Source organism: Notamacropus eugenii, chromosome 3 (genome assembly GCF_028372415.1).
Source record: "Notamacropus eugenii isolate mMacEug1 chromosome 3, mMacEug1.pri_v2, whole genome shotgun sequence".
Classification (NCBI taxonomy): Eukaryota; Metazoa; Chordata; class Mammalia; order Diprotodontia; family Macropodidae; genus Notamacropus; species Notamacropus eugenii.
This window is the reverse complement of record NC_092874.1, coordinates 158,091,461-158,112,016: the sequence shown is the minus strand read 5'-3', so window position 1 is coordinate 158,112,016 and position 20,556 is coordinate 158,091,461. Positions and strand designations below refer to the sequence as shown.

The following is a 20,556-nucleotide window of genomic DNA, read 5'->3' as shown; positions in this document are numbered from 1 at the left end:
AAGAGAAACAATTACTATTTACTTTCACTCTAAGCCATCAGGGTCCAAATAATAACCATTAAGTAGTGCTTGTATTGTTGGTCAATACATGAGACAGATGAGGCAACTGAGCCACAAAGAGACTAAATGACTTATCCACAGTCACACAGCTAGTAACTGTCAGGGGTTGGATTGAACTTAGGTTTTCCTGACTCCTGGTCCAGCACTCTTCCTTACTATGTCACCTAGCTATACATGGAAAGATCAAAATCCCATAATTAGTGTGTGTAATAATTGGGTATTGGTTAAGCTATTTAATATTTTTGTGATTCTTTAATTACAGTTATTTCAGCAATCTATGTGTCTACCTAAAAATTTGAAACATTTTTCCCTAGTCCTGAGATTGTTCTGCTATGACAATAAATATGTTGATGTTTCTGATCTAGAAAATACACACACACGCACACACACACACATCAACTTGCTTATAAGAAATAGTGGGATTCATCTTCAATCCTTTGGACCCCTTGTTTATTACATTAATCATTATTACATCATTAATTGTTACTGCATTAATAAGGAGTATAAAGTCTTTAAAAGGTGTTTTTCTTTAGGATATCTCTGTTTTCCTAGTTCTGCTCATTTCACTCCGTATCAGTTCATAGAAGTCTTTCCAGTTTCCTCTGAAATTGTCCATTTCAGCATTTCTTGTTGTGTGAAAATCTTCCATTACATTCAAATTCTAAAATTTGTTTAACTAAGCCCCATTAGGTGAGTCTTCCCTTATTTTCCCGTTTAGGGTGACCATGAAAAAACTACTATAAAAATTTTGTACAATATAGGTCCTTTTCCTCTTTCTTTAATCATTTCGGGGGTTAAATAGCCTGTTCATTTTAAAAGCAATGTAACTCATCATTTTGGTTTGACTGGGGTATAGTGTTAGTTGCTCTATTAGAAGTGCTCACAAATATTTATGGGGAAAACTTAGTCTTAATAACTAAATATATACAAACAGAATTCACTAGGGATCTTGGTATTTGAATGGGATATAATCTAGTTATAAATAACAGAGAGAAGGATCAAGTATGGGCAACATATGTTAAGAATGCATAAGGAATGAAAAGCAGAGATGCAGACCCACTGTTGGAAGCCCAGAAATGGATGCAATTGAGGGTGGGGGGTCTTAAACCCTACTACATCTGTGAAAAGGAATGCCATAACTAGATTTTCAGACTGTAAATCCTGAAACAATGAAAGATACCTGGTATGTCAAGGAAAGGAGACCAACATGAAGGAGGTGCTCAGTACTTCATAGGACAATATCACTCATAAGAGTAAAGGGAAACATTCTTCAGGACCTCAGGTACCTACATACTGATGGATAGAGTATGAGTAAGAAAAAAAGTGAATTTAAAATTCTAATGGAGGGAGATAAACCAATGAAAGAACAATGATAGGATATGACTCAATACAAATAAATAGGAAAGGTGGCAGAGAGGCACTCCATATCAAGATTTCTACTTGAATTTATATCCATAAATATGAATGAAAGTACAAGGAAGAGCATTTGAGTTAGGACAAAAGTAGAGAGAAAATGCTTCTTGAAAAACAGAAATAATTTTGCAGGAGTAAAGTACTGTAGTGACCATACAAAATTATGGAGGAAATGAATAATGAATTTCTGAAACAAATAACTCAACTGACTCAGAGGGAAGATGTTATAGTATATCATAATGATCAGGAAATTCAACTACTCAGAAATCTACTTTAAGTCTGCTTCTGTGAAAAGCAGAACTTCTGACATATACTTGTGTTGATGATTGTTTCATCTCTTAGAATGTAAAGGAAATGAAGAAATGCTATTTTTGGCCAAGTTCTGATTAATAGTCAAATGAAAATAACAGGAACAATGGAATAAAGTCTATTCAATTCAGTCAAATTCAGTAAACATTAAGTACTTAGCAATAATAATATTTCCCTCCTATTTAGTCTTTCAATTTTGCAAGGTGCATTACATATATTCACTTACGTAAGCCTCATAATAACCTTATGGAATAGGTACTACAAATGTTATTATGCCCATTTTATGGGTGAGGAAAGAAGCTCAGAAAGGATAACTAGTTTGCCCTGGGCCACATATCAGTATGAAGCAAGATTTGAATCCAGAGTTTTCCAACTCCTTGTTAAACAGTTTTATCAACTAAGCTTTGCTGTCTTTCATGCATAGAACACTGTGTGAGACACCAGGGAGATACAAAATAAATCTGACATAGTTCCTGACTTCAAAATTTTATGGTCTAGTAGGTTGGAATGACAAATATACAAGTAACAATACAAAATAAAGAATATTAATGCAAAATTATCCCAGTTTTGTAAATGAAAATAATGATGTTTCAAGAAATTATGAGTAATGATATTGTCAGAAGGCTATTAAGTGGTAGAAAAGAGAATTCCATTTGACAAGCATCTAATAAAGTTGTTGCTTACTTGCACATTGAGTTTATGCTATGGACAGAAATTGGTGCTAGAGATGCATAGTTCTAAGTGCTGGGATTCAAAGGTGGAAAATGACTTAATATGATTTAAGAAGCTTATGTTTAGGCATTATCTTCATAGTTTCAATAAGAGCTAGAACATTACTCATTATGGAAAATCAAAAAGTCATGAGAGTTTTAAAGAGAAAGGGATTATCCCTAACTGCAGCGATCAGGGGAGGGCTCAATTAATATAAATAAGTGATTAAGTAAGTAAAGAGCATCCACAAAACAGAAGAAGAGTTACATAACTAGGAAGATTACAAGATTGGTATATATCTGTAAGAATAGTTTTAGCCAGGTTGCTATCTAAAAGGAGTTGAGCCTTGTAAAAAAAAAAAAAAGTTTTGGGTATATTTAGAGCAAGAAGACTAATTAGATAAGTACATTCATTGGAGTGGATGGTGTTATGTTGAAAGAAGACAGAAAGAAATTTTAAGTACCCCAATTCACTTTTGTCTCTGTCTTCTCTGTAAGGGAAAATGATATTCATATACATTGGAATTATAAGAGATTATAAGTATACCGGTTCATTTTTGTCTCTATCTTCTCTGTAAGGGAAAATGATCTTCATATACATTGGGAAGGATAAATAGCGATGGTCGTGTCAGTTCTGTACAGAGTTTCCAAAAAAAGTGCTATATAAGGTTCAGAGATGGCCGTGGGAATAAATCAGTTATTGAATAAAAATATTAGGCTCCCCCACTCCAGTTTCCATCTTCCTTTTTGATTAGTTTATGACACTTGATACTATTGACCAACCCTAACTTCTTCATACTTTCTCATATTGAATCCCATATAACTCTTTACTTCAGGTTCCATTTTTTATATCCCTAACTTCTCCCTTACAGTCTTCTTTTTCTACATCTCACCCTCAACTGTAGGCCTTCTCCAAACCTCTGTCCCCTGTCCTCATCTCTCTTTTATCTGTACTCCTCCATCACTTGGTGATTTTAGCTCTCTTACTTTCATCAGATTCAAATACCAGATTCTTGCAAGTGGCTTTCATGTCCTCATTTCCACCTCTGACCTCTATGAGAATCCTGAATATTCAACTTCCTTCTGTACTTCTCCATTTGGATGTCTTCCCAAAACCTCACAACTTAACAAGCTCCAAAATGACCTCAACCTCTCCTCCTAAGCCAATCAATTCCATCTCAATTGATGATTTTTACTGTTCCAGTCATGGAGTCTCAAAATTTAATAGGAGTATAATGGAAAGGGAAGGGGATTTAGAAATGAATGACTTGGAGTCAAAACCCAGCTTTGATCCTTATCATCAGTATAACCTTGGGTAACTCACATAAATCTGTTTGAGTCTCAGATTTCTCCTCTACAAATGAGAATATTGGACTAGATGATCTTTAAAGTTCCTTGTAGCTTAAAATCCTATGCTACTAGAAGGAATTTCCCCCCTTATTAACTAAGGCTGTCTCAGGAAGTAGTAGGTTGCCTTTCACTGAAGGTTTTTAAACAGAATGGGATGGCTGTTTGTTCACTTGTTTCAGTTGTGTCTGACCCTTCATGACCCCATTTGGTGTTTTCTTGGCAAAGATACTGCAGTGGTTTGGCATTTCCTTTTCCAGCTCATTTTACAGGTGAGGAAACTGAGATAAAGAGGGTTAAGTGACTTTCCCAGGGTCATACAGCTAGTATGTGTCTGAGACCAGATTTGAATTCCAATCTTCCTGACCCCATACCTGGCACTCTATCTACTTTGCCACCTAGCTGCCCAGCTATTTATTAGTGATGCTAATTCATGAATTGAGCTAGGAAGCATTCTTCAATTCTTCTGCCTCTCTTTATTTAATAAGCTGACCGGTCCTGTGCGTTTTTCTACCTCCAGAGTTTCTCTAAAATCTCCACCCAACCTTTTTCCATGTTTACTGCTATTACCCTTGTTCAGGGTTTTATTATTTATTTCTAGGATTACTATAATATACTTTCCTTCCATACTCCATTCTTCCACCCTCCCAATCCATCTTCATCATCCTAGTAACCTTCCTAATACAAAAATCTGATCAAGTCATTCTTCTGGGTTTTTTTTTTTAATCTTTTTTTAGTTCCCCTTTGATAGAAGAAAAAAATACAGGCTCCCTAACTTTTTCTTTAGCATCCACAATTTGGATCCAATCTACCTTTCCAGATATATTTAATATAACCATCCCTTGTACACTCAGGGTTTTGAGCTGACAGGACTACTAATAATTTTCTAGCCTTTCTTCTCTCCTTACTCCTTGTGTTTTTGTAGCCTCTCCCTCCTGCCTGGATATGACTCGTTTTATATCTTAGCCAGTTGTAACCCTCATCCTTCAATACCCAACTCATATGACATCTCCTTTATAAAGCCTTCCTTGATCTTCCTCTGTAGACATGACCTTTCATTTCCCAATCTTTCATCCCTCTTTATTTGACCTCTCCATATGCTTATTAGATTCTAACTTGGATTTTAGTCCTTTACATGTCTCCTCAGCATACTACTGATATATTAACTCTTAGGAACTATGCTCAATTGTTTTTTTCTTTCTTTTTTATGCCCAGTATCTAGCATAGTGAAATACATATAGTAGAAGTAGAAGTTAATGATTTTTCATCTGAATTGAAGACTGGATCATGCCAGACTAAGCTCACTTTTTTCTTTGGACAGAGCTAATATATATTTTATAATCTGAGAATTCTATAGCATTGTTTCATCTTGTCTTCAGCAAGGCACTTGGCAACAAATCTCATTATGTCTATGCGGAAAAATGGAAAAATGGGGACTAGGTGACATATATTTAGATGAATTTATAACTGGTTGAATGACTGAAGTGAAAGAATGTTGACTAATGGGCATGCCAGGCTAGAGGAAGTTTTAGTAGAAAGCCTGAGGGCTTTTTTCTGTCTTTCTCCTGTCAACATTTTAATCAGTTACTTGGATGAAGCTATCACAGAAATGATTATCAAATTTCAAATGATTCTTCATTAGAAGAGGCACTTAATGTATTATAGGACATAATCAAAATCCAAAAATGTTTTAAAAATATTTAAAAAAATATGAAATGTAATAGGAATGAACACAAAATCCCTCTTTTTTGAGTTCAAAAGACCAATAGTATAATACAGGAGAGGGAAAACTTGACTTAGAAGTTGCTGAGAAAAAATATTTAGGTGATTTTAGTTAACTGTGAGCTCAATATGAGTCAACAGTATGATATGGCTATCAAAAGAACTAGTCATCTTATGTAAGTGTTTCAGAAAATTCATGATTTCACTAATATGAGTACTTCCTCTATCAATGCACGTTGCAACCTACGTTTTCTCTTTGCATATTTTTTCCTTCATATTCTTCCAAAAATTATATATACATAATATATATATATTATGCATATGTATATGTATATGTATATACATATACATACATATATGGCAATGGAGAGCTTCTTTCATGTACATAATAATGATAGCAATAATTAGAATAGCTAACATTTATATAGTGCTTACTATGTATCAGGCACTGTGCCAACCACTTTACAAGGATTATTTGATTTGATACTCACAACAACCCCAGAAGGTAAATACTATAATTTCTTCATTTTAGAGATAAGGAATGAGGTAGATAGAGACCAAGTGACTTATCCAAGGTCACATAGCTACACTAGTAGCCAATAAGCAAACACTAACAAGTCTTGAAGGCTGGGTTTGAATTGAAGTCTTCATGTCTCTATTTATGTTAACATTCTGTAGATTCCAGTTCAGTTCTTAGTCAATTCATCTGTTATACCTCATTTTTATTCCATGAAAAATCCACCTCAAGGGGCAGTGTGGTGACCCAGTGGAGAGAGTGCTGGGCCTGGTGTCAGGAAGACCTGAGTTTCAAATTCAGCCTCAAATACTTACTCTAACTCTGGCACTTTGTAGGCATTACATAAATGTATATTCTTTCCCTTTTCTCTTTTCTGGCTATTCATGATTTTGATGGTATGTTTTATAGTAATGCTTCTGTGTAAGTTATCTTTGGTAATAAACTGGTCCCTAATTATATATTCCATATATCTTTCCATTGTCCTTTAGATCACCTGCAATTTTGATTCCTCTGAGGTGATAGTATTCCCTGATTCAAATTATTAGGAGTAAACAGATATATTTAAAAGCTGAATTTTTGCATCAGAGAGAAATCTGGAATCATTGGAAGAATTTCTCTTTTCCAGATCTAACCATTCTTTTCTTCTCCTATCCAGTTCTGTGCCAAGTACATTGTTTGTTTGCTGGCATAGATGATTTTGTATGGCACCAAAGAGTCACAGTTATGCATTTGACTAAGTGGTCGAAAGAATACAAAATCCTATTAAAGTTAATTTTTGTTGATTAAAAGAATTAACTAGGTAGGATAAAATGAGGACTTAAAGATTCTCCTTCAAATATGTAGTTCCCACAAATCTTTTAAAATCATGCAAGACCTCTTGATAGATATCATCATAAGGATAACTTTGATCAATGGTTCTGTGATTATCAGTATCAAGATATACAGAAAATGAAAATGCATGATTCCCAGAGTATGCATCACTGTCTCAAGGACACATATACATTCATTCTTTCTGTCCTCATGGGGCAGAACTAGAACCAATGCATGGGATATGCAAGGAACCAGATTTAGGCTTGCTGTAAGGGAAAATTTAACAATTAAAGCTAGAAAAAAGTGGATTGTGAAGATTCATGGAGTAGTATTCATGGAGTAGATATCCCTCGGACTAAAGTCTTAAAAATAATTTAAATGACAAAAATTATGTCAGATATTGAAGGGGAAATTTCTGTGTAGCTACAGGTATAAGGTCAGGGACAGAAGGAGGGACATGTTAGAGGGATGGTCTCTTCCCTCCTAACTCTGTGACTCTGTGAATTAGTATTGCCAAGTGTGTGTGTGTGTGTGTGTGTGTGTGTGTGTGTGTGTGTGTGTGTGTGTGTAGCCCATAAGTACATATATCTTGGATAATGAAAATCACAGGATGCATCCATCAAGAGAGGTATGATTTTATGCTTATGAAGTTCTATATTCAGTACTTGTTACCTCTATGACTGATAAAATAAGTTCCCTTCTAGGTGCCCCCATTTATAAGGCGCATTAACAAACAGCTATGTATCCATATGACTTGATCATATAATTGGAAATTTTCCTTTTGGAACAATTGAAGAAATTTAGGGTGTCTACTTTGCAGAAAAATAGACTTAAGGGAGATAGCAAAGTTATCTTCAAATATTTAAAGGATGATCCCATAAAATTCAGGGTTAGATTCTATCTGCATGGCCCCAGAGGGCAGAATTTTGACCAATGAGCAGAAATTATAATGTCACTTAAATGGGCTCCCTGTAAAGAACTTCCAAATGAATTAGATATATTTACAAATAAATTATCTATCTCATTAGGTGATGGATTCCCTATAAGTAAGTGTGTTCAGACAATGGCTGAAAAACCCTTCGTTGGAAATTTTAAATGGTGGGGGTAAGGAGTTTATGGATAGAAAAATAACATGAATTACAGTATCACTGAGGCCCCACTCAACTTTTGTATTCTCTGAGTTTATTATCTTTGATATGAAGCTCTCTGGTAGGTTTTATGTTTTCCACCTTCTAGTAATATGAGTGGATTTGAATAAGATCCAGTCCAGTCTAGTCAAGGAGGATCCACTGTAAAAATAATAGATAGAGTGGTTCCTCCTGGTAATTAGAAAGGGGGATGGAAGGGAAGGTAGGAAAGAAGATATAACTAGTTTTTCAGGCTATTGAAGCATGCATAGACACAAAGAGAAGGAAAACTTTGATTTTTTATTTTGTTTCAAATCATTGCCTTTTGTCATTTTAGCAGTGAACATTTTATGAGAAATGGTTGAATGCTTATGCATTTTCAAATTGTAATAGATATTTTTTAAAAGATATGCTTATTATAAAGTAGATTTTATTACATTATTTGGATCCATAAATAATAGGAAGGCAGAGCTATCCTGAGGGACCCTTGTCTATAATAGGGAGTCCAAATCCTCACTATGTTCTAACTTCTCTTATGCCAGAATACATCATTTTGCAAGGTTCATCACTTCTGAAGGGATAAACCAGGAGACCTGTGAGCCTACACTTGGGAAAAAGTTCATTTGGAAGAATAGTATTCTACATAATAGAAAAGCTCTCACTAAAATATATGATTTCTTTCAGCTTGATAAATTCAAGAAATAGAAGAATTCTTAGCTAGCCATCCAAGAGAATGTCATTTCATTGAGGAAAAAATATAAATAATGAGAAATATGAGCAAAAGTCTTTTATAGTTCATACTCAATGACCAATAGTTAAATGCGTTTTGTGTATTGTTGCAATGAAATTTTGAACTCTGGCTTTTTGTCCTAGGCAAAATTGTAAAGGGAAATCTTTCCAGGCTATTCCTTTTCTTTCTCTTGTCATTGTCCTCCTTAAACTCATTTAGAGGACTTCCCTGTTCCATTTCAATGAGAAATGATCTTAGGTTGCTTCCTGGCTCCCTAGACCTCAAAATTGGGGCCCACAGTAGGAATGGGCACTGGAGGAGGGCAACCCAAACTCCATGTAGGGTGCCTTCTTTTTTTTTTCCCCACCTGCCTCTTTATCAAAACTACTTATCTTTTGTCCCATCCCTTCAATAAACTAGGTTGAAATGAGTTAACCCTGAAGTAGTTGCTCAGGATTTTAAATACCTAGGCAAGTTTGTGAAAAAGCGTTGATACCACTCAGTTTATACTATGCAATTTAATCTCACTACCCTTACTGATCTTGCTCCTGTGCTCTGATCTGGCAAATTTGGTGCCTCGATCGGCTTTTATGATTCTTCTTGAATCATAGCCAATGGCAGATTTTTCAGTTCTGAGAAAATTCCCAAGTATATTCTAAAGTGATTCATTCAAGCTGGACAGCAAGAAATCTGTATACAAGGTCCATAGGCCTGTGATTAAATCTAGTTCAGATTATTTGTCAAAATCAACTTCTAAGTCTATTTTTTCCCTATAAGAATAAAACTACATCTATGGGAATTTGTGAATTGTGTATTGAAGTAGGATACAAAATCTGACTGCCCTAGTTCTACATATGCTATTTGACAGGCATTTTACCTCCTATCTTTCATTCTGTTTCCTCCAATTTTTTCATTGATTATTAAAGATACGTTGTTTAATAATCACCTGACTCATAATATATTTGTGTAAATTGCTGGAATCTTTTAAAAAGTGTCCCATGTAAGGAAAGGCATTACTTACAACAAAGATTGATGTATTTGTTGACTGATACTTGTTCTTTTTCATATTTTAACAACCTCCCTCTCTGTGTCCCATTTTATAAATATGATTTGAATGAGCAAACATGAAATGGTAATGGTAAGAATTCACACAAGACAGCAATTTGCATAAGAAGAATTTGGAAGAAATTCATGTGATATTTGTCCCCAAAGATTTTGCTTCTGAATGTTGGCAGAGCATTTACAAATTAAAATGTTACTGCACAGTCCAAGAGATTATTTGAATTCTTTTCTTATATCAAATATGATTGAATGGAGACAGAAAACCCAGCATTTCTTGGAATGGATTGCCATTACCTATTTTTTAAAATAAGCTTTTATTAAGTGCCTACCATGTACAGATATTTTTTTTTTCAGATGTCTTATTTGATTCCCACTACAACCCTGTAGGTAGAATAGGTATTATCTCCACAGAACACTTGAGGAAGCTGACACAAACAGGTCAAGTGCTTCCATGGGTGTGTATAGCTAGTAAGTCTAGGGTTGGATTTGAACTCTGGTCTTCCTGACTTCAGGCCCTACACTCCATCCACCCAGATGTCACTTATTTAGTAAACGTATTGGACTTCTGATGTCGTTTTAAGAAGCATCTTGCTACTCAGTTCCTTCTCTTTCTAGATTTTATTGACTGGCAGTGGGGAAAGTGATGAAGTCAAAGCTCCTCTGTTCAAATTCTAACTCTCCTTCCTACCTGTTACCTTTTAAGTAAATCACTTCACCTCTTGGGCTGCTTTTTCTTCATCTGTTAAAGAAGAGCTAGACTAGATTACTTTTAAAAGTTATTTTCAGTTCTAAATCAAAAATCGTATCAAGGTATCAGAGAAATATGAGGTGCTCACGTTTCTCTAAGTCTGAAATCCAATTAAATCAAGCCTTAGTCAAACCACAATTTTTAATCGTCTTCAGGTGAGAAATGGAAATTGTCAAGAAATGGCTAAAGTAAAACCCCCTTTAAATACAATGAAGTCTAAGAGTTTTATTTTAAAATCGCAGTTGGAAATAACCTGACTTTGAATTTCCTTCTTCACCTCTGTACAGTGACATCTACCGGGCTGCAGTACATTCTGATTTTATTTTATTTTTTCAGCCGCAAGTGCCTGCTTGCTTTAGAGGCGCTGAAACATCTCGGTGGTGTTCAAACATCTGGTTCTGCCTTCGCTGCAGAGCGAATCACTTTTGATTTAAACATCAAAGCCCGTTTTAAGGTTCAGTGACTTTACCTGCACAGTAGTCTCGGCTCACGTTCCTAAAGTCTTAAGTACTGTAACTTACTAAGCCAGTTTTGATTTGCGGACTTCAAAACAGCCTTCTACCCTAGAACTGCGAAATAAGTTTCTTCTCATTATTATGATCTGGGAGTATCCAAGAGCAAAGGGTGTAAAAAGATGAGTCAAACTGAAAAGGTCAAATGAAAGCGCTCTCAGGATGCGAGGCAAACAGTAATAGGAAACAATCCCCATTAAAAACTGGAATAGATTTCTGGGGCAAGAGTGTGGATGTTTCCTGGCTGGGTCCAGAAGGTTTTGCGGGGGGGAAGACAAAGGGGGGGGGGGTGTTGCCTATGCTTCTGAAACACACATGTCTTTGCCTTAAAAGGATGAGATCATTGCCCGGCAAAACTGCTCTGCACTTTAATACAACTCAGGCGAAAGCGAAGTCTGTAAGCTTTCCAAGCTCTGCCTGGATGCTACAAAATCCCTCGAGCCCACCCGGCAAGTTGTTTTTTTTTTCCCTTTCCATTGCAGACTGCTAAAGAAACGGAGGTTTTCAGCAGGTCTCTTTATTCTGGGTAGCACATTCCTGGATTTTGACGGAAGCCCATTCTCTGGGCATGCTGCTCCCCACCCCTTCCCCCGCCCCTAGGGCTGCCTCCCTCAGTCCCGGTCTTTCTTCCTCTCCCGAGCGCTGGGTGTGGCTTATACATTAGTTATGAGATGCAGCCCCTATTTGCTCAGCTAATGATGTATGCAGGGCTCAGCCGCGGCGTGGTACTGGAGACAAGTAGGACCAGCTCCAGGGGTAAATGTAATTGGAAACCAGGGCTTTCACCGTCATAGCTCGGCTGCTTTCCATTCAGTCCTAGGTGCTTAATTGAGGAATAGGGAGGACTCCGGGTGCCGCCGCGGTGGAGAGCCCTGAGGATTGCTTTACAGAGAAACTCGGACTACCCGGAGGGAAGAATTTCGCGACTGACACACTGAGGAAATTAAGGCTTTCTGCTTGAAAATAATAAACACAAATTGAAGAGGGAAAGAAAAAGGAACAGAGCCACCGGCTGCTAGAAGGCAGAGGAGCGACCCCGATGACTTTGGCTGGCTGATTTCCTCCGAGCTGGGTAAGTTGGCTCCTGTCCTCTGGAGTGTTGCGAATTTATTGTAACTTTTTACTTAATATTCTGTTTTGTTTGATTTTCCACAAGGCCATGTCCTCGTGCTCCATTAAGTGAAGAGCCCCTGAGGTTTGGTCAGGAAGGATTTAGCCTGGGTCTGGCTGGGACTGCTTCTTTAGGATATGACACCTGCCTTCAGGGGCAGTTTAAAGTTAAGTGGTTTAAAAAGTGTGGGGGGCGGGAGGGGGCTGAGAGAAGACACGAAAGGATCCTTTCTCCTCGATTCATTTACTCCCCCACCCCATCCCACTGTGTTGTTAGATTGGGATGAGTGAAAAACCTAAACCCGCAGCCAGTGTAACCCCTGGGATGAGTTCTTACGATTGGAGGAAGAGATCGGTTGCTAGTGGAAATCGTGTACAAGTCACTTAGATTTCAGCCTCTTCTCATCACTCTCTAGGGGAGAAATAGAGTTTGGGGTTCTCATCTATATCTGGCTTTCACGCACTCGAGTTCCTTTTAATGTAACACATTGACCCGAGATAGGACTCTATTTTCTGACTGGTTTCCCTCCCCTGGGATGCACATGAGAGAGGTTAGTGATCATGTCAATGACAACGCAGGCATGCGTATTTATTATTAGTGCTGAATAGGACAGAAGCCAGGCAACTTCTTGAGTTGTGCTCTCCTTTCCTGTTACTTTGGCTTTAACTGTGGAAACTGCCAAACCAGAGAGCCAATTGCCAAAGGAACTTCACCCAGAAAATCAGTTTTCTTCACTGGGAATTAATTTAGGATTAAGAGGTGAGGAGGCTGGTGAAACGGGGTGAGGGGAATCACTGTTCTTTTGAGATTTATTCTCAATTAGATTCAGCAACAGAAGTTCTATAGTTCCCTTAGTCTATGGGTAAGCAAACGAAGGCACCCCACATTCTTCTTACTGCTTGTACTAGGACTTCTGTAAGAGACCTGTTCTGTAGCATCTGTTAAAAATCACATGTTAAATATGATTGCCCATTTTGTTTTGGCTTGACAGAGAGATCTTATCAGACTTTAATAGCAGTTCTTACTTTGAAGAGGATTATGTTGAAAGCTTAGTGGTGGATTTTAAAGCAGCAGCATGGTGTTAAGTATCAGAATTGCGGTGACCTGTTTAAAAATAATCTCTAGCCAAGCGGCGTTGTCTAATTGTATTACTTAGCAAACTCTACAATCATGCTGCGGGCTATTCCAAAATAGAGGGGCTTTTTTTTTTTTTTTTTTTTTTTTTGCTGTCTAGGTTTTATTTTGTAAATTGTAGACACAGGTGTTCTACTCAGTTTTGATCATAGCCCTGTTCCTTACCCGATCTTCATATGTGTTTCCTGGAACTCAAAGACAAGTAGATGTCCCTGCCTTGGACCTCAAAGAAGGAATAACTATTACATTTAGTTGGTTTTGTTTTGTTTTCTTTCTTTCTTTTTTGAGAATTTGAGCAATCTACTTCATGTGTGATTTATTATCTGTGAGGTCTATATTTTATGGTTCATTGACTTACTCACTTCTAAGTCATCATTTTGAATCTGGCCCAAGACTGGCTGTATCAACATTTTGCAACAACTGGTGTAGTCATGATTGGGAGCTGGTTGTTAACTGGTTAGTGTGAGCCTAAAATCAAAGTATTGCATAGATGGTGGAATCCCCTTTCTGGAGACAGTAATGCAAATGTAGTAACATGTAAGTAGTGGTATATACTAGATGATTGTGCATTTGCACTCCAACTGCTATACTGAGTGATGACTCCATAGGTACATATATGTTGTTCTGAACTGTTATATTTTTTCAAGGAAAATAAAGTTTTAGTTATTCTTCCCTGCTGGCACCATTCTCAAATATTTTTCAAGTAGCTATGCACACACACACACACACACACAGATATATTTGTAGATGTGTGAATAATGGGATGAATAGATTATTTTTGGCCTAGTAAATGGGTTTTACAATTACTTGTGCCCTTTTTGCTTTGCTTTAACAATAGCATGACAATTTTTCCAGTAGGTGACTTGACTCAAATAAAGCCTTTCTATATAAAAGTAGTTCCTCTGGTGGTCTTGAAATTGTAATTTGAATAACTTCTAGACCTAGTCTAACCAAATCCAAATTTTCATTGAGAGACTACATGTCACAGTGAAAAGATCACTGACATTGTAGTTAGAAGAGATCAGTTCAAAGTTCACTTTTTATGCATACCACCTGTGTGATCCTGAGCAAATCATTTAACCTCTGTGGCCTTAGTTTCCTGCTCTGTAAAATGATGGGGTTGAACGGGATGGTCTCTGAGGCTCTTTACAACTCTAGGTATATGATTTTTTAAAAATGAAGTAATTTAATCTCTCTGAATCCATTTCCTAATGTGTGAAATAAAGGGGTTGGATAAAGTAACCTCTAAAGTCCTTTTCAGATCTAAATCTAAGAAATTGGTTGGAAAAATCAAAAAACAGCACCTCCTACTGTTTAATTACTTAGAGTTCAAGTATATTGGTGATGGTAAGAAAGGGCAAAGCTCTTTCCAATTTAATATTTCTGTTTACCTGAGACAGGTGACAAAATGTAATGAATTTGTTCTTTTTCTCTCTTAGGAGTTTTTTTTCCCCCTTGGATATTAAATTGCAGATTTGAAGAGATGACATTTCTGGCAATCCAAGTGTTGATTGGGGCATTTGTTTATTCTGGCTGTGTAAAAGGATCTTCACAGCTTCAGGCAAGAGTTTATTTAACATTCAATGGTAAGAAAGAAGATAAACATTCCTGAGCAAATGTTATTTTAAGGCTTTGTTTCTTCTTATACAGTGTTTAATGATTAAGAAACTAATTAGGAGGGAAAGCATTATTAGATATTGTTTGTTCAAATCCCTCTCACAGGGGAACATTTTGCGTAAAACTTATTTTAATTGTAGTATATTCTAGCAAAGTTGTGTTTGAGGAAGTTGTCCATATAAATGTTTTAGAGGATCAGTGCATATAATTTACATTTGAAGTTTATAATCTGTAGAAAACAGATGTCCAGGTCTATAAAATATTTGGTCTCAACATTCATGTTGAAAAATGCTTCTTGAGACTTTTAAGAATCTATAACTAGTAGAGATAAAAGTATGCTACTTAATTGCTGAAAATGGCCTCAATCAATTTTGGCTCTTATTCCCCAAACTGTTCTGAGGTAATTTAAAAGCCTTTCATTGATTTAAAAGGACTTGAGACTGTAGTTGGAACCATGATTTTCACTGGTATTGTCTGAGAATGTATTTTTCAGAAGCTTGGGAGAAATTTGTGTTCACAAAGTTAAAGGGAATAATACCCTCGGAACAAGTGGATTGCCAAATGTATGCATGAACTCTTATTGTGTACAATTCAAACCATTTGCAAAGGGTGATTTTGGTGAGTCATCTAACCGAAAATAAATGGATACAATAAGAGATGGATGAGAGAAGCCATTCAGCCAGTCAGTTTCATTTGTATTTTTATTACTTCTCTCAACTCCATTTCATTGTTGCTTAAACCCAAATGTTGTCTGGACCAATTTACTCCCTCCCCACCCCATTTATATTATCTTTTGGCTGAGAATGTACTCTCCTTCCTCTCTGTGGTATACATGTATCTTCTGACATGGTTAGCTATCCTGAATTTCAAATAGCACATTGACTGGCATTTAATGTTTACTTCATTTGAGTTCTTCTTATTTATTTTTTCTATCAATATTTGTAGTTGCTAAGTGATTTACCTAAAGTCGCATTAAAGCATTATAAGAAGCCTGTTTAAACATTCATGCTTCTACGCCAATCCTCAAGAGCCAAGCCTTCTTAAAACCCATGACTTTTTGTTCTTCTTGATTGGAAGATTGAGGCTTGGAGTAGAGGACAGGGAGTGGCCACTGGAGTTAGGATGACCAGGATTCAAGTTCTCTCTCTGATACATACTGGCCACCTGACCTTGAGCAACTGTGTTTTAATTTATATTCTAGAAAGCTTATTGTCTGAGTATTAGGAACAGTAGAGTCAATAATATGTATTTATAAGTACACTGTACTTTGAACATCGGGAAAGGTAAGTGGCAGACTTCTTTGGAGCCAAGTTGCATTCTTGGTGACATGAAGAATGTTAACAAAAAGCGCTTAGAGATATGAAAGTTTTTAAAAATGTCATATTTTTAAAACTATTTTCAAAAGCTCCCATGTTGATAATAGATTCCTACTCAAGAACATGTGTCCTATAATACATGGTCTCAGAATAAAGGACTAATAGTATAAAGTATTGATCTCAAAGACCAATATGCTGCTAGGACTGTGCTTTCCTGAAAGTTTTGTTGAAAGAGTTTGTCAATCCAAAAAAAATATCTCAGAAGAATTCTTCAGTGGAGAAAAACTCATCTAATAAAGGTACAACTGCATCCACACTAAAAAAGTAGCTACTAAAGTGAATTCAACATTTGGCAAAGGGACAGGAAAAAAGAGGGCACACCAAATAGAATATTTCTTCCTCTACTCCAATGGTACTATCTAAAGTAGCTTCTGTATTACAGTTTTCTGCTGTGAATTTATCATTCTTCCCCATCAAAAATAAATTGTGTTTTGCCTTACATGAATTAATTATCATTCTTGGGGATAATCTCAAAATTCCATAGTAGGTAGTCAAATATAGACAATATTCTAAAAGATTAATTTGTACATCAGTCTTATTTCAAATTTGCTTTTACTGTTTACTGTGTGTGTTACATAAATATGCAAATTCCCCTAACCTTTTGGAATTCAAGACACCAAGTGGAGATACTATATTCACATCTATATGTGTGTTTGTACACATATGAATATATATGTATATTGGACATATATGTAAAATAATATGATTATATACACACACATTTGTATACTACTTTGATATTTGAAAATTGATTTGCCAATAATGGCAGTGTGAAGTAGACAATGCAAGAGTTACAATTCCTAGTTTACAGTTGAGGAAATGGAAGCTTTTGACCTAGCTCATGCATCTTATCCATATTTGAGTGGAGATTTGAACCTAAGTTTTCTGATTCTTAACAATTTTTGCCTTACCTCACTGCAGTTTGATAGCTGAGTTAGTCTGGAGGGAGAGAAAGATGATGAAGGGATCAAGTTGAGAAGAAGGAAATCGTCACTTCCATCCTCTCTCCCTGTCTATCTCCATCCCATGATTCCTTTGTTTTCTCTCTGTTCTGTTCTTAACTTCCTTTTTATCACCTTGCCTCTTAGTAATCTCTACAAGCTGGCACCTTGTAAGATTCCTCCCTATCTTTCCTCTACTGCAGCCCAACACAATCATTTCTATAATCAATGAAACCAACAAGAGATGTTGCTATCACACAGAATTGCACTTCCTTTGGCAGAGATTAGAGGATGGATGATTGATTTTAGTTTTAGTTGGTGCCTAACATTTTATTTGGCCTCTTACAGGCAGCTCTGTTTATGGTACTAGCCAAAACTGTTGCTGAATAAACTTTATTATGGGAGAATCCAGATTGGAGATTACTTTTCTGGAGGTTAAGAGTTCTCCATTTTTTTGTCTGTATATGAGTCATGGATCCTTTTGGCAGTCTGGTAAAGCCAAAGGACCCTTCTCAGGATGATTTTTTAAAATTCATAATTGAAATAAATGCCAAATTTCATTTAGCTTCAGGAAATTAAGTTTTAATCTCTTTTCCCATCCAAGTTCACAGTTTTCCCTGAAATTAAGCCATGATTCTGTGGGTCTCAGTTTAAGAACTCTTGCTCTAGGTAGTTTACACTTATACCAACTAAATTTTCTCTATTAAGAAATAACCAATCAGTACAAACTTAATATCAAGTTAATAATCTCCAAAGAGCCTGATGTAAATTTGGATGATCACCTAATCTGACCCCCTTATTTTGCAAATGGAGAAAATGTGGAATAGAGAATTGAAATAATTGTCTACTTAATGTCATGTAGGAAGCAAATGAGCCAGGATTTTGACTCTTTCTGCTCTGATTTCCAAATACCATACCTTCTATATAAATTTTGTGATTGTAGCTAAATGGCGTTAACAATTTATTTGATCAGTTTTAGGTGGTGGGGATAGGTCAGTTAGACTGGTTATTTGGCATTTGAATGTAGAGAAGGGCAGGGAGGATAGCTACCTTTGGCTCAATTCTACATTTTTCATTTATAGTCTTTGTCACATCATACCAAAAGACAGAAAAAAAAACAAGACATTATTTTTCCTCCAGAAAGTCTGTTTTCCCAGAAGCCATGAAAAGGCAGACTGAATATCATCTAAGAGGCATAGTTTCCACAGTTGTGATTCTATGCAGTTGAAAGTCCTGCAGTTCTCCTTGATTCTAAGTATGATATTAAACAATATCCCTAAAGCACTTACTATGTACTTATGTGTACTTACTTTTACTTATGTGTTGAAAAACAAAGATATGCAAATGTCCTTAAAGTACTGACACTCCTGTACTTGCATACACAAATAACATGTCTATAAATCATCTACTTCATATTATAGTCACACAAATAAGAAAAGTCCCAACCAAAGTGTTATGGCAGTTTACAGGAAGGAACCTCACTGATGGGAGAGGAGGTTTGATAGAGGCCAAAGAATATTCTTTGAACTAGGCCTTGTGAGTAATGGGTAGGTGTACGTTTTATAAGAGAGATGAGTGACATCTAGTCATTCCAGACTTCCAAAATGGCAGCAACTGTGGGTCAAAGCTAGGAAAACTCAAAATGTGTTGGGTTTGACTTGATCATGTGGTAGGTGAAAAGAAGTAGTATAAGGTAAGACATGGTTTTTGGCCGAATCACTGGTAGAACCCAGGCAGAAAGTGAAAGTTATGGAGTGAAGCAAACCTTTAAGAATATGCCTCTGACCACAGCTTACATTTATACAACATTTAAAAGCTTAGAGAACCCTTTTTTTACAACAACCCTGTGAGGAGGGTAGGCAGCTTCTGCCATATAATTGCTTCCTAGGAATTTCTAGATGGCCATTCAGCTCTATTGCTCTGTGACTATGTACAACTTGTTACTTGTTTCCCAGGTTATTTTGTCCTTGTAAACAGCCTTGTTAGCACTTTCCTCTTCCAACTTCAGACCTTTTGAAAAAGCCTTGAAATTGAATATCACCTTGGATGTTCTCTTACTTGAATAGTGAATTCCTTCTCCCAGAGTAGGGAATTTCCCTGGAATACTCATTCCTAATACAGCTTGCTTCCACTCTCTACCTCTATTTCTGGGAAATACGTGAAGAGGAGGTGGGATTTTTTTTGTTTGTTTTTCCGTTTTGTTTCATTTTTGGCCCATGGTGATTTTGGTTTTAGATAAGTTGAGATTAAGGTATTGGCAGAACATCCAGGAGTATTTCCCTTGAAATATCAGGACCATCAGAACATAAGGGATTTCATAGACCATTTAATTCAACTGTTTAATTTTATAGATGAGGAAACAGATTCAGAAACATTAAGTAACTTGCCCTAGGTCACCCAGAGAACAAGTATCAGTGATGGTATTTGAACCTAAGTTCCTCAATTCCAGAGCCAGCGGTCTTTCAGTTCAGTTTGAAAATGTTTTCTCACAAATAAGGCCAACTATTTTGGAAACTTTTTCTGTCTCTCTTAAGTTCACTAGAATATCTATTCTTCTCTGTGTAGTTTTTCAATTACAGTATTTAAAATGTGGTCAGTTCTTTTTTGGAGATAAAAAAGATATACTCTGATGCTCTATTTTTCTATCGTGAATAACATTTATGACTAGAGAGAATGTCTGAATTACTTTGTCTTTTGCTGCTAGTAATTATTCCATTTACAATTCAAATCTGACTCAAAGAAAATCTCTCTAAATTTCTGGTAAAAAAAGAAGTTAAGCATTTTTGTTGAAATATTCTTGGACGAATCCTAAAAAAAATAGTTGGCACAAGATTGTGCTTTTCTTTTTATATATTCACTTTCTACTACTGATTATTTTGCATAAAAATTACAGACAGACTGTACTTTTATGGTGAATCTGTTCAATACTAAACTCATACTACACTAAAATTCAACTATGAAAGAAGGCAAGAGGAATATAAATGAATGAGGTTTAAAGCATGAATGCATTCCAGAGTAATAAAAAGTTGGAAATTGATCTTTCCCTGTACTATAAATTGTATTTATCCCTTAATCACTTGAAACCAGAGAAAAATACATACTTTTGATTCATTCTTTTTTTTTTTTTACATTTTATTTGCAAATGATAAGGTGACCAAGTGGTAATACAAGATACTTTACTTCCAATCATTCCTGGCAATAAGAAATGAAAAGAAATTTAAAAGCTAAAAGAGATTTATATTTCTGTGTTCCAGCTTCTCTTAATAAATTGTGTTTCATTTGAAATACAGTTGTGTTCACAATGTATTTT

General features: G+C 36.1%; 1 protein-coding gene across 3 annotated transcripts in view; it reads left to right on the top strand.

The window, feature by feature from the left end:
* Positions 1-11,435: 11,435 nt before the first annotated feature.
* The window catches only part of SEMA3C (semaphorin 3C), a 191,716-nt gene continuing 182,595 nt past the window's right edge, over positions 11,436-20,556 (top strand). Inside the window, exons 1-2 of one of the 3 annotated variants that reach the window (XM_072653207.1) lie at positions 11,436-12,139; positions 14,752-14,898. In XM_072653207.1, the coding sequence (XP_072509308.1) occupies positions 14,796-14,898 (103 nt within the window). In that variant the 5' untranslated portion in view covers positions 11,436-12,139; positions 14,752-14,795. Of the gene's footprint in view, positions 12,140-12,780; positions 12,938-14,751; positions 14,899-20,556 lie in introns of those variants that run through there. The other 2 variants (XM_072653208.1, XM_072653209.1) reach the window with 2 other exon arrangements.